This window comes from Falco peregrinus, chromosome 7 (assembly GCF_023634155.1).
Source record: "Falco peregrinus isolate bFalPer1 chromosome 7, bFalPer1.pri, whole genome shotgun sequence".
Lineage (NCBI taxonomy): Eukaryota > Metazoa > Chordata > Aves > Falconiformes > Falconidae > Falco > Falco peregrinus.
In genome coordinates, this window is record NC_073727.1 from 25,207,181 (window position 1) to 25,222,455 (window position 15,275).

At 43.8% G+C, this 15,275-nt stretch overlaps 1 protein-coding gene across 1 annotated transcript in view; it reads right to left on the bottom strand.

Moving 5' to 3' along the window:
- The window catches only part of SCML4 (Scm polycomb group protein like 4), an 84,143-nt gene that overhangs the window by 21,817 nt on the left and 47,051 nt on the right, over positions 1–15,275 (bottom strand). The window contains exon 7 of the mRNA XM_005244031.3: positions 4,473–4,739. Within this exon, the coding sequence (XP_005244088.2) occupies positions 4,473–4,739 (267 nt within the window). The remainder of the gene's footprint in view (positions 1–4,472; positions 4,740–15,275) is intronic.

The window sequence follows — 15,275 nt, forward strand, 5'->3', positions numbered from 1 at the left end:
AAATTAACAGACAGGCCGTGTTTGCCAAAGTAGTGGTACCCAGTGCTGAGCCCATGACACTGTCAGCAGCAACTTTGCCACTGCCTTGGGGAGGTGTTGGATCCAGCCCCCAGACAGTGCTTGCACCATTAATCTGGAAAAAGAGAAACTTCAAACCCTGCGCCCCTAAATGTTTTCAGGAAATAAATGCATTAGCAAGCAGGATTGCCTCTTTAACAAAGGCCCTCAGGTGAGAATAATTAACTGCTAATACTGGATAATAAAATCTACATAAAAATAACAAGCTACAGGGCAAGGTTAAGGTTATTATATTGTGGTTGAACACGCAATTCTTCATACTTGGAATAAAGACTTTGTTATGTAAGCTGGCTTGGAAAGGTTTATGATGTCCTTGACTATTCCTTCCCTGATTTAAGAGCTTCAATTTGGCAAATGATGACAGGAAAGTGCATGTTTATCTGTTAGCAGCCCCAACTGGCTTTCTGAAATGAGTTGGTTTTGGGGGTTTTTTTTTGTTTTTTGGGGGGGGGTTGTTTGGAATTTTTTTGCATAATCATGGAGAATTAGGCATCAAGCTTCCAATTGCATTAATGAGAGCTTTGAGGTTTAATCTCATCCATTCCGCTTGAAAGACATGTTCTGCTATGCACTGAGATATGTTTTATGGTTATGGTTTTTTCCATGATATTTGCCCACCATGATAAATAATGCAAGCTATTTTTCAAAACTATCCATAAATAAAGAGGATTGGTTTGAGGTTTCAGAGATAAATTCTTCTTTTTAATGAGTCCTGCCTATCTCTGCCTTGTAAGTATGCAAACGGAGGACAATAAGAACAGAGACTGGCATGCACCACTTACTCATCTTTGCTCACTTATGATTCAGCAGCATATAAATTATCCCTAGAAAGGGGAAAAACACAGCCAGAAGCATCATAGTGAGAGTGCAGATTCCAAAGACCTTTGCAAGAGAGATTTTGCAAAGACAGTAATCAAGCTTTAATGTGGCTGCACTAAGGCAGTTGCAGAAAGATGTGTATTTTAGAAGTCTGGAATTGCCAGCAAAAGTAGAAGCAGCATGGTGGGTGAAAGTGTGATAGCTGTGAAGAAATACAGTCTCTAATTTTAAGGAGGAACAGACAATGCTTTCTAGGACTCTGGTGGGAATTCCAGTGTTACAGAGCTGATGCTATTGCAAATGGAGTAGGAGATGAAACCAGGCTGTGACTGGAAACAGCACAGTTTCTTTAATGCTAGAGGTGATATTGTAATGAATCTGTGGGCACCTTGACTTCATGGATGTCACTGTGTTGCCCATCATAGCTACTGAAAACTGCCTGGCCATGTCTGAGAATAAATGCCTCTCCGCTGCCTCAGAGGACCCAGCTCCTGCCATGGGCTGTGGAAGACTCTCTGCTGGAGTCTCCAGAAAGCATCTGAGTGGATCAGAGAAAATGTGATGGATGGTGGTGTCACTAGCTCTTAGTGCTGCCCTGCTTTGGTGGAGCACAGGGGATTGCTGTCCCCCCCGTTAGAGACCTTGATTGCAAACCCATCTCTGTATGAGTTTGCCTGTACCTCTGTGGCAGACTCTAACCTACAATGGATGATACTGGGACTAATACATTGTCAATGATTATAAATAAGCAAATCAATCAATTCATAAGAATTTTCATGATGTTCCCTGCGTAACTGTCAGTTTGGGGGAGTCTTTACTGTGGAGCTGGCCAAATGACCCAGAGGTCCCAGAGGAGCTAGTCTATGCAAGTGTCAAATGCTTGTTACATAAAAAATACTAAGCAGTTTTGGGGTGAGTCCTGTTACCCAAAAGTATTTTACGTAACAGCTTAAAGTCACTTGTAACTTCTTCAGAGACACCCACATGTTGTGGACACCTGGTTCAAAAGCAATCTCTTCCATTTTTCTCCTCAAAGTGCTTTAATATGTTTTAAGTTAGAGAGATACAGGAACCAGCAAAGCCTATTGCATGGCAACTCAATGACTTTTATGTACGTTCCGTTCTGGAAAAAAAGATGTGCCATCTTTTAGGCTTTCGTTTTGTAAAGACTGCAGGTTTTGTGGGATGTCGTGACAAGCAAGATGGAGCTGTCTCCTGAAGCTTAGCTTCCTGTTCAGGACCATGCTGAGCCATGCATTTTCACAACATGTTGGCTGAGACTGGGAAACAGTGACATTCACAGCCAGAAACAAGAAGGGAAAGTAATGCAGCTGAGTGAGCTTTAGGAGCTCTGATTTTAAGCTTCAGTCCCTTGAACATAGTTTGAAACCCCTGACAGCAAGGCTTTTCTCCACACAACACATTCTTAAGCATGGGAATTTTGTGGATGGTGAAAATGCACAATGTATTCAATTAGCCACTGAGTGATGCAGTGTGTGTGTGGCGGGGGGGGGGTGTGTCTTTATGAACCATCTTTATGAAGGGTTACTACATATGAATCCAGGTTCAGGGAGTCCTTGAGCCACAAATTTCTGAAGGTGGAGAGGTTAGTGGGGAAGCATCACCACCTCTGCACCTATCTCTTTCCTGGATGCGTGCTGCTGTGTCGTGTTGGAGAGAGGCTATGCCTTTGCTTTGAACTGCTCTGACCATTGATTCCAAAGAGATAATTGATCCCAAGGAGAATTATAGATTTTCAATGCTAGCAAGCAACAACATTGTTAAACCTTGGCTCCTCACAGCTGCCATCCCAAAAGCTTGATGACAGGGTCCCAGTTCTGCTAGGAGGCTCTAAGGAAGTGGTGGGAGAGGGGGAAATGAATCCTGTGCGCAGTGAGCCCCTTGTCCTCCCAGCACCTGACTGTGCTGACCTGGGAGGTGCTGAAGAAGGTCTGAAACAAAGTGGCTCTCATTTCTGTTTCTTTGTAACTGAGGCCCCCAGTTCCTAGTGACAATCTTTTGCAAGTGGTTGGCTGTAGTGTATTTCTATACTATCCGCTTTGCTTTGAGTAAAGTTGACTCTGTAAGTAAAGCAAAAACAATTATGAGAACCGAATGCTTCTCTGTGATCTGTATAATAGAGTATCACAGGGGTAAACCAGGGAAACAAGTGCGTGCAAATAATAGCAGAGTGAGTGATGGTTTTGGGTAGGTATTGAACATTTAAGAAGGCAACCTTAGATAAACAAATAAAGACTAGGATAAATACTAGTAATACATATTTTGGAAGAAAATATTCTAAAATATTAAATGATGAAAGTTCAGGAACAAGAAATACTGCAGGTGATGGGGAGGTGAGTGGTGTGAAAGGATTATGCAAAGATCTGTGGCTGCTGTGAAGAGGCTCTGGAGTGGCTACCAAGCAAGAATCACTTGCAGTTTCCAGGTGAAATGCAAGGGCAGAAAGACAGTGTAATGAGCTAATGGTCAGCAAAGGGGCTAGGGGAACCAGCAAGGCTTCTGCAAATATATCCCGATTAAAAAAAAAAAAAATGCTACAGTGACAGTAGATTCCATTAGTAAATGACGAGGGGAGAGAAATTAATGACTTAAAAATGGCAAAGACACTCAACTCCTTTGTTAGATCTATCTTCAAGATGAAAAATGCATAAATGAAGTTTGAATAATTAGTAAGGGGTGAAGACACTGTTGGAATTACTACTGATAAAGACCTGTTAATAGAGAACTTGGACAATGCAAACAAAGACACAGTTACCCAAAGTTCAGGGAATTAGCTAACCTGTTTGATGAACGAAGGTAATTTCTAAAGAAAAAAAAAATCATTGCTAATAGGGAATATAGCTAATGGGCATAGTGACTGACCGAGCAAATGTAAATCCTAGCAGGGTAACTGGATGAAAATACAAAGAGAGGGAAGAAGAAGGGTTATTAAATGCAATAGTTCCCATGGCATCCCTTGAATTTGCAGATAAACTTCTTGTGACTTTACTTCCTGAAGGATAAAAACCTTGTTCAGTGAGCTTGATGATTTCTAAAAATATGTTTTGCTGGGCAGTCTCTTTCAAGCAAAATCTGGCTTGGTTCATGATTAAAGGGGCAGGATGGCCCACACAGCTGGGAAGCAAAACCTTTTGCTAAAATTCTTTGAAGTAGGCACTAATATCTGGGTTTGCTCTGCATCTTATCATGTACACAGCTAGTGTCACACATATAACGGGTACCTGCCTGTAGGCAGTATCAGTCTTTAGGAAAAATGACATATATTAATATTTATATTTGTCAGTCGATAATAACAGTTGTGATTGCCACACAATTATACATAATACATATGTTTACATAATTAATAACAGCATTAGAAAACATTCACCTTTTTACTTAATGATGAACAGATTGATTTTGTGTTTACATAGGTTGCTATTTCTCCTAAATGGAAGCATGAGTGGTCTGGATGGATGTCAACTCACTAATTTTCTGGGGAATTTGGGAGTGAGTTAAGACTCCAGCGTGGCACCAGCATAGCAGCACACATTGCTAAATGGAAGATGTTATATTACCACTTCTGTTTCCTTCAAGATAGGTCCCATTCCTCGTTGGACTGGAGGTCTGATGCCGCAGGCTGGTAGATGAGGACCCCCCTGAAGACATCTGAGCAGGACGATGGCTACAGGAGGAAGAGGAGCCTCCAGCAGGACGTCCATCTGCAGGAGTCTGCCGCATGGTGTACATGGAGCCCATGCAACTGAAGGCAGAATCGGCAGGATCCACGCTGTACCGTTTCATGTTCGCGGGGCCAACCAAGTAGTCCTCAGGTATGGCCGTTTCTGCTCGGGAAGACAAGACATAAAAGAAACATCAGTAAAACAGAACCAATTTTAATTCAGCCCTTGAAAAAATTATATATATTCTTTTGCCAAAAATCCCTTTTTTTGGCAAAAATGTAAACTCCATTTTCAACTTTCTGTACAGACAGCTGGCTCCAGGAAGGATCCTTGCTGAGAATTAATAAATAAGGAAGGGAAGCACAACCACTCAGAAGTCAGTACAGTCACAACAGGGAAACTATGGCTTGATGTGACTCATCTGTGTCAGCTTATAGCAATATTCTTCATAAAGTCCTGGGCCACTGACCGGTAGGTCCCATTTGCCTTACTCCTCAGATACCACCAAGGCTGGAGGACTGTGCAATTACTGTTTGCTCTGTCTTTCATTTAAAAACATGAAAGTTGAAAGGAAGAAGGCAGAGGAAGACAACTGGACAGGCAGTTTGTTGCATTTGTAATGCCTGGCAGCCAGTAGAAGGGAATGAAGGTAATAAACTAAAGTATTCTGGCTGCAATTACCAAAATTAATCAGAAAATATACTCAGCTGCAGACATCCATCAGGCCCAGTATTCCACAAGGAGAAGAGGCTTGATGGCTGACAAGCATTCCCGAGGTTTATCATGGGCAGAGATGTGTGAGTCACTTAGACCCAGCTCAGGTTCAGGACACATGTGCCAGCATCATGGACCACTGCAAACCATTGCTCTGGTTCCTCTCCTCTGCATTGCATTTTGTGCACTGTGTAGGAGCTAAATACCTTGCTTTTCAGACCCCTCCCAATAAACCAAATTTTGCACTTATAGACCTGTTTTAGACCCTTATATTCCCCTTTGCTTGCGAGGTCTAACATACAGGCACGAAGCAGGTCTAGCCCCAGGTTTTGCATTACACAGACTTGTTTTTCTAGTTCCCCTCAGACCTAGGTCTAGGTCCACCAGTCCCAGTCTCCTCCCAACAGGCCTCAATATCCAAGCTCCTTCCTACTTGCCTTTTTGTCTTCACAAAATATAATCAAAACTCTTCCTCCTCTTCATCCCCACCGCTGCTCTCCCTGCAAAACCAGCCCTCCCCTCACACAGCCCCAGGACCCTCTCCTCCACCAGCACCTCTCCGAGATCCAAACCTTCACATAACCCCTACAAATACAGGCAACCGGCTCTTCAGAGGTTCCCACTCTCACTGGATGAGATGAGGTGTTAACATCTGCCCCCAGAGTAGGAAGGTGCCTCCCATTGCCCCACAACATTTCTTTGAGCTGTTGAAAATGCCACTTTGCTCATCATGTGTACTGTCGCTCCAGAGACACCTGAGCAGGTTGAAGTTACCCCCATGGTTTCACACATCTCCTTCCCTGCCTGAACAACACCCGCCTCCTGATGTATTGCGTAGCCTTATTGAGTAACAGAAAGAATTTATGCTGTAATTTATGCTACAAGACCCAAACCCATTGCTAATAGGTGTTGAGGCTGTATATAATAGAATTTTCCTTTTAATTTTCATTTTTACTCTGTTTCTTTGAAAGAAAAACCTTGGCAGCTCTGTACAGTAGTTGATGTTAAACAAACATGATTTAGTTTGACAACTCAAATACTCAAGAGTTCTGCCATGCCAGCATCCTGGCTCGTGTGTCAAGCGACAGGACAGATTTTTGTTAGATGATTGCCTGACTTCATTTTCTTGCTGCTGTCTTTTAAAACTCTGTCCCATCTTGGGCCAAGGCTGGACTCGCCATAAGGCAAATATCAGATCTGAAGGACAGCTGTAAATGTGAAGTTTCCTCGCTGTTGGGTACTTGCATTTCCAACTGCAAGTAACTTGCCGTTAGCAAGGCTTTTTTCCCTTAGATAATTTGGATCCTGACAGTGTGCAGTCAGGTATCCTGCTGCTTTCTGCCAGAGATTTCTGAGATTGATTCTCACCCAAGTACAGACAGGGTACAATTCAATTGAATTCAATGGAGTTCAGCTAACGTGACACTAGCCTAAGAGAAATAAGAATCAGACATTCTGAACCTTTCTCCCTAACCTCCAACAGATGCCAAAATTGTATAGCAATTGAGCTAAATACCTTGCTTTTCAGACTCCTCCCAATAAACCAAAGAAAATCCAATCAAGCCTCCTCATTCAAAGGAATTTAATTACTGTGTAGAACACTTGCAATAAAAGGCTCTTACGCATAAAGAAGACAGCTCTTTCTGCAGCATTCTGCCTGCACCGCATGGAATAATTATGCCTCTTGTGAATCATTACCTCTTTATTCCAGGAAAAGAATTCTCTTTTAATATGATTACAATATGAAGAAGACACAGACTATCAAAACAACAAACAGTGCATTAAAAGAGCCCTGCTAAATAAACAGCATACAGCTTTTATTACTATGGATATAAATTACTCCAAAATTTTTGAGTAGACACCAGGGATTTTTTGACTGATGTCAGACTCGCTCAGTAGTCTGTGTGAAATAAGACATGTGCGTGAAATCTCTCCGTGGAAGGACACCCATGAGTTGTGTACAAGACTAAGACGAGGAGTCAGACACTGTCAGTTCTGTTCGTAACCCTGCCTAAGACTGTTTTCTTCATCTACATCAATTTATTCCACACGTCTCTGCTTTGGGCTCCAAAATGGGAGTAACGATGCCTGTTGCCACAGACCAGGCAGGAGCCTCCTTTTATTAGTGTTTGAAACATGCTCCAGTGGAAGGCACTATGGGAATTTGAAAAGTCATATCCACGTCTTCATTGAACAGAGGGGAGCAGGGATCATCTCAAGCAGCCAGGTTTCTAAGCAATCCTTTTCAGAGCTCCTGATCTTCGATTTGATCATCAGAGTCACCTCCTCCTGACCAAAAGAAGCTCTTGATGAAATGGAGGATGCAGATTAGGAAAAAGGAGACTGTGCATTCAAGTATGTGTGGTTACAGGTTTTTAATCATACAGTTTTCAAAGATGCTGGTCAGCTGGTCAGCTTCTGTGCTCCCTGCTGAGTGTGGGCTGCTTTGTAAAACTGCGTGAGCTGGTGCACCTTGAGAAACCATGTCTCCATGAGCCCATGCCCTGCAACAGTCTGTCCACCCCCAGAAGAGACCCACATGTGGAAGGGAAGAGGCAGGCAGGCCCAGGGGACTTCCAGGGCACAGAGACATTCATTATACCCAGTGACACTTCAGGGCAGGAGAAGACATCTGCATTTTCTGACCCCTCTCGCAGCAGCAAAGAAGGAGGTGAAGGTGACCAGGGACAGTCTGTATGGGTTCACCAAGGATCAGTCACACCTGACCAACCTGATTGCCTTCTATTGTAAAGCAACTGGATTTGTGAGCAAAGGGAGAGCAGTGGATGCCATTTGCCTTGACTTCATCAAGGCTTTCAGCACCATCTCCCACCATAGTCTTGCATCCAAGTTAGAACATTATGCCTGGGATGAGTGAGAAGCTGGTTTGATGATCAGGCTTAGTGGGTGGTAGTTAATATGTTGTATGGAGGCCAGTAAAAAGTGGGGTACTGCAGGGGTCTAACCTGGCATCCAGGTTTGGTCTCTGAGATACCAGACAGACATGGACAAATGGGGGAGTTTAGCAGAGGGCCATCAAGATGCCTGGGGCCTGGAGCACATGCCCTGTTAGGAGAGGCTGGGGGAACAGGGCTTGTTCAGCCTGGGGGAGAGGCAGCTTGTGGGTAGGAACCAGCAGCCCCACAGGACCCGTGGGGAGGTCTCCAAGAAGATGGAGCCAGGCTATTCACAGTGGTGCACAGCAGGAGAACAAGACACAACAGGAAAAAAAAATTAAAATGAAAACTTCAGACTGGAGATAAGGAGGAACCAGTTCCCCATGAGGGCAGTGGGGTGGTGGCAGAGGCTGCCGGGAGAGACCATACAGGCTCTGGCACGGGAGTTTTTCCAGACCCAGCTGGACAAAGCCCTGAGCAACCTGTTCTGACCCCATAGCTGACCCTGCTTTGGGCACGGGCTTGGGCCAGATCCCTCCTAGGGTCCCTTCACACCTGAATTGTCCTCTGATTCTATGACTGACATTGCCACTCCAAGAAGCAGCCACAGAGGGTGGGGGATGACTGTGGCAAGGGCTCATGTAAGGGGTCCAGGGCCCCCCACAGTGGCACAGGAGGCAGCAGGATGGATGGGCTCCACTGTCCAAAAACTATAAAAGGCTGTGGAAGCTTGTTGTGTTTATATTTCTCCAGCTCCTTGTTTAGTTTGTATCACAGAGAAGCTGCATCAGTTGGGGCTCCATCAATGACATGTATGAAAATATCTGCATTTTGTAAGCTCCCAGAAGGCCTTGTAAAGTGTACGGCTTTCACAGCTACTAATCCCACTTCGGCCAATTAGGGGAAAACATGTTTTCTAAGACAATAGAAGAAAATATAACTCTCTATTGAGGTTTAAAATGCAACAGTTTCATAAATCTGTAGCTTAGCCCTTCTGCATTCTGTCGCACTTCTGTATTTTATTTTCTAGGTAGTCAGCAGAAGGGCACACACTAGTAAGAAATTAGTACACAATGTTTTAAAGCAGGATTTATGAGAAAGCTGCTTCAAGCCTTTGCTTTGAGCACAGTAGTCTCCGTAATAACTGTTCACCATCCTGAGATGCTCAAGCTGTCTTGGCATAGTTTTCCTTTTCATGAATGGTCCACAGGCAACTGGATTGAAAAGTCCAAGGCTGTTACATCCAGCACACCTTAAAATGCAGCAAAGGGAGGAAGGAAAAAAACAACTGCTTTCCTAATTTAAAAACGTACATTTCTTTAGATGAGTTTCTTTAAAGTAGCAGCTTGTATGGTTCCTAGCCAAATTCCTGAAGATGGGTCAGTTGAGAGTTAAAACAGCATGAGAACCTGCAGTTCATCGCAGCTCTGCTGGAGACCTCTGGAGTAACCTTAGTCTGGTTATTCATCATCTCTGGACCCCAGTTCTCCATTAGGATGAAAAAAAAATGCTTGTTTTTCTCTCACCTCTGTAAAAAGTCCTTTGCCTTGGTGATATCTGTGCCACTACTGTGTGCCACATTGAAGTATACTGCATGTGTGATGCAGAACACATACAGTGGACCTTTGGTAGCATCTGGGAATAGAGACACTCCAGAAAGACCAAAAAAGGTTGCCTCTGATTATGCATTAGGAAAGCAAATGAAAATCAATTTTAAGTTAAGCAGGAAATTAAAGAGAACATACACCCAGGAAAGATGATCCATAGCTGACGTTTTCCTCAGCAGATCTAATCCCTCATTTTTTCTTCTTTATCTTAAAAACCCACAAACATTCTGCTAAAATCTAGCCTATAAGTAAAAGCTCTTTCTGCACTCCAAAGACACTCTAGTCTGCCTCCTCTCCTCCCAGGCCAAACACATCTTGTGTTGCTTTTCCCACCTCCTGGTACTCCCACATAATTTCTCACGTTAGATCCCTCTCTCCCTTTACCTGTTCCAGGGTCCCTTCCCTTATACAACGTACTTGCTCCTCCCCTTGTTCTTCACCATCATCTCTTCCTACTGCTCCTTCCATCGTATTCCCACCATCTCAACCTTGCTGTAATGCTGCTTTACCACACCAGCAGAATCACCCTTTCCGTTTTGCCAGCTATTTTCCTGTCTCCTGTTTTCCCTCCTCCTTGCATTGCTGACCTGCATAGCCATTTCTATCGCAGGCTGTTCCCCTTCCATCCATCTCACACTTTCATTCATCCAGCTTTCCCTTTCCTGATACCCCCATGGCTTTCTCTGGGTTTGTCCCCACGTTGTTGCTTGGACAGCAGAGCCCAGGGTCAGGGCAGTGAACTGGGACCAGGGTCCCCATATCCAGTCAACATGATTTGTCCTGCACAGCCATGGAGTGGCTGCCTCCAGGTGAAGGTTGCATGGGGCACTGATGGAAACATGCACCCCTACATCTGAGCACACTGCACACTGATCCCCAAACCAGGGAGGTCCTCTTTTACACACCGCTAGCTTCCTGGGACAACTGCCCTTCCTTCTAGGCCAATACTTCCATGTAATTTCATAACCTTTTACTCCACCACCTGCAATGCTCAATCATTTGCATTTGCTCTAATTAAATTCCCCATTAATTTCTTTTTGTCACAGTCAATACAGATTTTTCTTTCTTTCTTTCTTCCTTTCTTCCTTCCTTTCCTTCTTCCTTTCTTTCTTCCTTTCTTCCTTCCTTCCTTTCTTCCTTCCTTCCTTTCCTTCTTCCTTTCTTTCTTCCTTTCTTCCTTCCTTCCTTCCTTTCTTCCTTCCTTCCTTTCTTTCCTTCTTTCTTTCTTTCTTTCTTTCTTTCTTTTCTTTCTCTTTTCTCTGTTCCACTCTTTCTTTTTTCTGTCATCTCCTATTCCTTATATCATTTAGTGATGACTTTGCCCTCTGACCCTTCCCTGTACCTTTTTAAGTGCTACCATAAATTTTCTATAATGGGTTGACCAAATGTGAACTCCATATTTTAAGTGGCATGATATCATAGCTTCCTCAGACCTCTCCTCTCCCCAGCCAGGGCCAGCCTTTTTCATCTCCCAGTCATTCTGAGAGGAGCCAGCCACAGTGTCGAAATCCTATTGAAAGACTGCTCGTACAGTTTTATCTTCCCTTGTGTTTTATAGTTCCTCAGCTTGGCTCCAGGTCCCCACATCCAGGCATTTGCCCTGTCTGGGAGGGAGTGGGAGGGGACAGTCTTAAGCAGCTGTGGAGTTTAGAAACCCTGCATCTCAGCCTTCATGGGAGGAAAAATGCAAGTGGGGAAACACAAAAAACAAATGCAGAAATGCAGAAGGAAATAGTTCAGGTGAGTTTAATCACCAGTTTGATCTAGAGTAAACTGGAGGGGGAGAAAGCAGAAATCTAAACAGTATTTAAGAGTGTGAAAGGTATTGCTTGGTTCTGAGCTGCTATCTTCTGTTTTAACATCAGCTCTTAAAAGATTAAAAAATAACTTTTTCTCTGTCTGCCAAACAGAAATGGACCATGGACCTTATCTTCCTTGTAGCTTGAGCCTGCATGCATCTACCTAAAGATAAGAGCTTCGTATGATGGATTAAGACTTTCCAGCTTTGCCTGCTGTGATTTACTCTGGGATTACAGCACCGGCCCATTCCTTTTAGGACCATTGCCCATCCAGACATGCAGCACAATGAAAATATGATGTCACCCCTTAGCAGGCATTTCTACATCATATTAACACCACCCTCTGGTGTACGCATCTGCACCCTGCACAGGTGGGCAAGGACTGAACCTTTTCCACACCAGCCTGTGGCTGCCATGGTTTGGCTGGATGACGAAAACATTACAGGGAGTGATATCTGGTTCATGGCAGCATTTGCTGCTCACCAAGGCAGAGTGGCATGGAGATGTGTCCCCAGGGAGCCACAGCATCCCTGAGGCTGCTGCAGAGAGGCAGAGAGTGAGCAGGCAGCCCAGGGCATCTGCTGACAGCGGTTCAGAGCTGTCATGACTGCGTTCTTCGGTCTATGGGATAACTTCTGCATGGCTTATAGGAACACACAATTGCATCCATGGGAAGAAAAAGGGGGTGTACTACTCAGTCAGAACAGGAAAATGTAAATAAGCCTCATCCAGTTGTGAATGTAGATATTATGAACACTGAAACCATGGTCACACTGTGGAGATAAAACCTGCAGTGAATTCTCCCGGGTTTAGTCTGGAGACTTTACTGCACCATGTATCATCTTGCTGTGTCCTAGCTGCTAAAAAATACTTTGCGGTAACTGAAATGCTGAATCCCCCAAGGAGAAGCTGCCAGTCAGTTAACATCAAGAATCTAAATTTTTTAGATAATTTTCTGAAATCCAGTGTTGTCCTGATTACAAGGACTTCAGCACAGGCAATTTTTTTTCATTATTTAAACGATTTCCCTTGAGTGTTTGCAGCCCAGACAACAGCCACATTGTGTTTAATGCAGTAGAACCAGGGAATGAAACCAGCTGGGAACAGATTAACACAGTTTTATTGCCCAAACTGAGTAAAAAGGTAGAGTAAATTCACAAGCTAGCTGCTGACAAATATATTAGATTTAATAATAAAAGGTGCTCGTCTGTATAAATAACCTATCGAGATTTTTTTTAAGTGCTTGGAGATGATTGAGTAAACGTCTTGTGTTGCAATGGGGAGGTTTTAGTCCTGTTTTACAGAATAGGCAAATTGTTTAGGCACTGCATACCCTTGAGTGAAGGTAAAGGGATTTCAATGACATAGGGATCTGGCCTTTAGACAAAGTCATCCTTTGGTCTCTTCCTCCTAATTTCAGACCTGCTCCACCATCCTCTTCCTTTCTTCTTTGCCTTTATGTTACACCAAAGTGTACATGAAAAGGAGATTTATTGGGGTTGTATAGTTTTGTGTCTTAGCACAGCAATAGTTCTGCACTAGCAGAGGGAGACAGGAGAGGCTGTGATCGATCTTTTCTGTCTCCAGCTTCTAGCAGTACCTAGAGGGGCTTTTCTGTCCAGGTAGTTTATAATGCACTCCATATGCTTATAAATCAGCATTGATATAAGTCACAAAAAGCTGTATATAGAATAGACCAGTTAAAAATTACTCTGTTATTTGAGGATTTCAAGGTGTCATATACTGGGATTCTCTGCAGCGGAAGAACATATTGTGTTGCTGTTCTGCTACAGCCATGATGAATCTCCCTGAACTATATTGCTTAGTACTGCCTTAAAATATTTAACAGCAATTTTTTGTTTGAAAAACAAGTAATTTGAGACACAAGAAGTGAGATGTCTAGAGCAAAGTGCAGTAATTGGAAAATAAGCTGTGTTTGCCCATTAATAACTGATGATCTCATCCAGAAATTAGGCAGAGTACATATAAAGCATGAGCCTGTACATGTGTTAATATGTAGGTATAAGGTCTTCTATAACATCTTTGGTTCATTTCTACCTGCCCAGTGCTCCAGCTCAGCTGAACTTTCTGTTTCCTCTGGGGGTTCTTCTGCCATATAAATACAACATAGCTGGGCCCTTAGTTCCCCTTTACAAATCCTTTCTTTTCCTGCCTTCTCAGCTACTGCTTCTGATGTCACTGGCCAATCTCAGTCCCAGCAGCTAGGAGCTCACCAATTCCCCTTTCTTGGAGGGATTTTTTTTCTTTCCTCTCCCCACGATCCCAGAGAGCCAGTTTCCCTTCACACCAGTGTGCCATGTCCCTGGGAAGCTGGGCTTGCTGCGGAACACCATCCCAGGACTCACCCCCAGCCTCGCTACATTTTCCTTAACTTTGGCTTCTCTGCTAAGTCTAAGCAAGCCACTGCCACCTTTTTGTTTAAATTACTTCTGTAACCTTGCTTCTTCCATGAAGAAACCCACCATAAAGTACCCGGTTCCCCAAACCTTGACCTGCAGCTTATTTTCAGTGAGAGGTGGGGACATATTTCTCTTGCCCAGCTGCTGGTGGTGCAGCTCCTTGCCTTGCACCCTTACCTTTCTAATTGCTGCCCATGGCCAGCACCATCCCGGCACCAACACCAAACCGCACATCGCTGCCAACAGTTTGTTTCTGTTACTCTCTTAATTGCTTAAATCTCCTGCTCTGCACTCATTTTGCCAACAGATGAATGTTCTTCAGGCAGATGCTGTGTGATACTACTTTCCAAAAGGCACTTTGATGTACTCCATATAATTACCACAAACAAATAAATCCTAAGGAGCTGGGGAGCACTGTTGATTAAACAGAGGCCAAGACTTTAAAAAAAAAAAAAAAAAAAAAAGAAGAATGTTTTATTTCCATGGAACTGGAAGTGCCGTTGTGTGTGGGTTTCCATTTATTTTGTAGTGAATTGGAAAAGGATAGAGAGAAACAGAAGGTAAATAAAGACAGATAAAGGAGGGGGAGCCTTTTCACCTTTTAAACTAAAAGACTAAAAAAGATAGCAACATGGGGGAGGAGAAAAACTCAGCTGAAAAACTGAAGAACATTGAAGCAAAAACCAGTAACGTCCCCTGAAAAAAATTCTGCATCAGCTTTGAAACCTGTCGAATGGGAACAGCTTAAACACAAGGCTCCCCTTCCCCCCTCCCAGCTGGCTCTGCTTCCTCCCATGGAGGTGCAAGCCCAGGCGCTGCCATGGGTGTAACTCACCAGGCAGTCCCAGAAGCAAAGGCCCTCTCATCCACATTCACAAAACTTGAGCAAGTATTCATCTCTCTTCCAAAACATTTCTTGTTTTGTCGTTTACTTCGTAATGGCTGGCCTTGCTAAGTCTTACAACCCTGCCAAAACCGATCTTTCTGTAACCCCGGCTGCGACAGCAACCCAGCAGCAAGGAGCTACACATCTAATTGCCCATGGGTTTCACAAGCTATCAGAACTTACACCAATACATTGCCCGCCGCTCCCAAGCGATGTTACCTAACGTGGCTTGAACCAGCACAAGGCAAGGAACCTGGGGATCATCTTTTTCTCCCCTCGCATCTATGAAAAATCTGGTGGGTCATGCTGGCTAATCCATATGGCACTTGGATGGGGGTAGGTTTTTCATCATCCGGTCTGGCCTGTGGCCTGCTG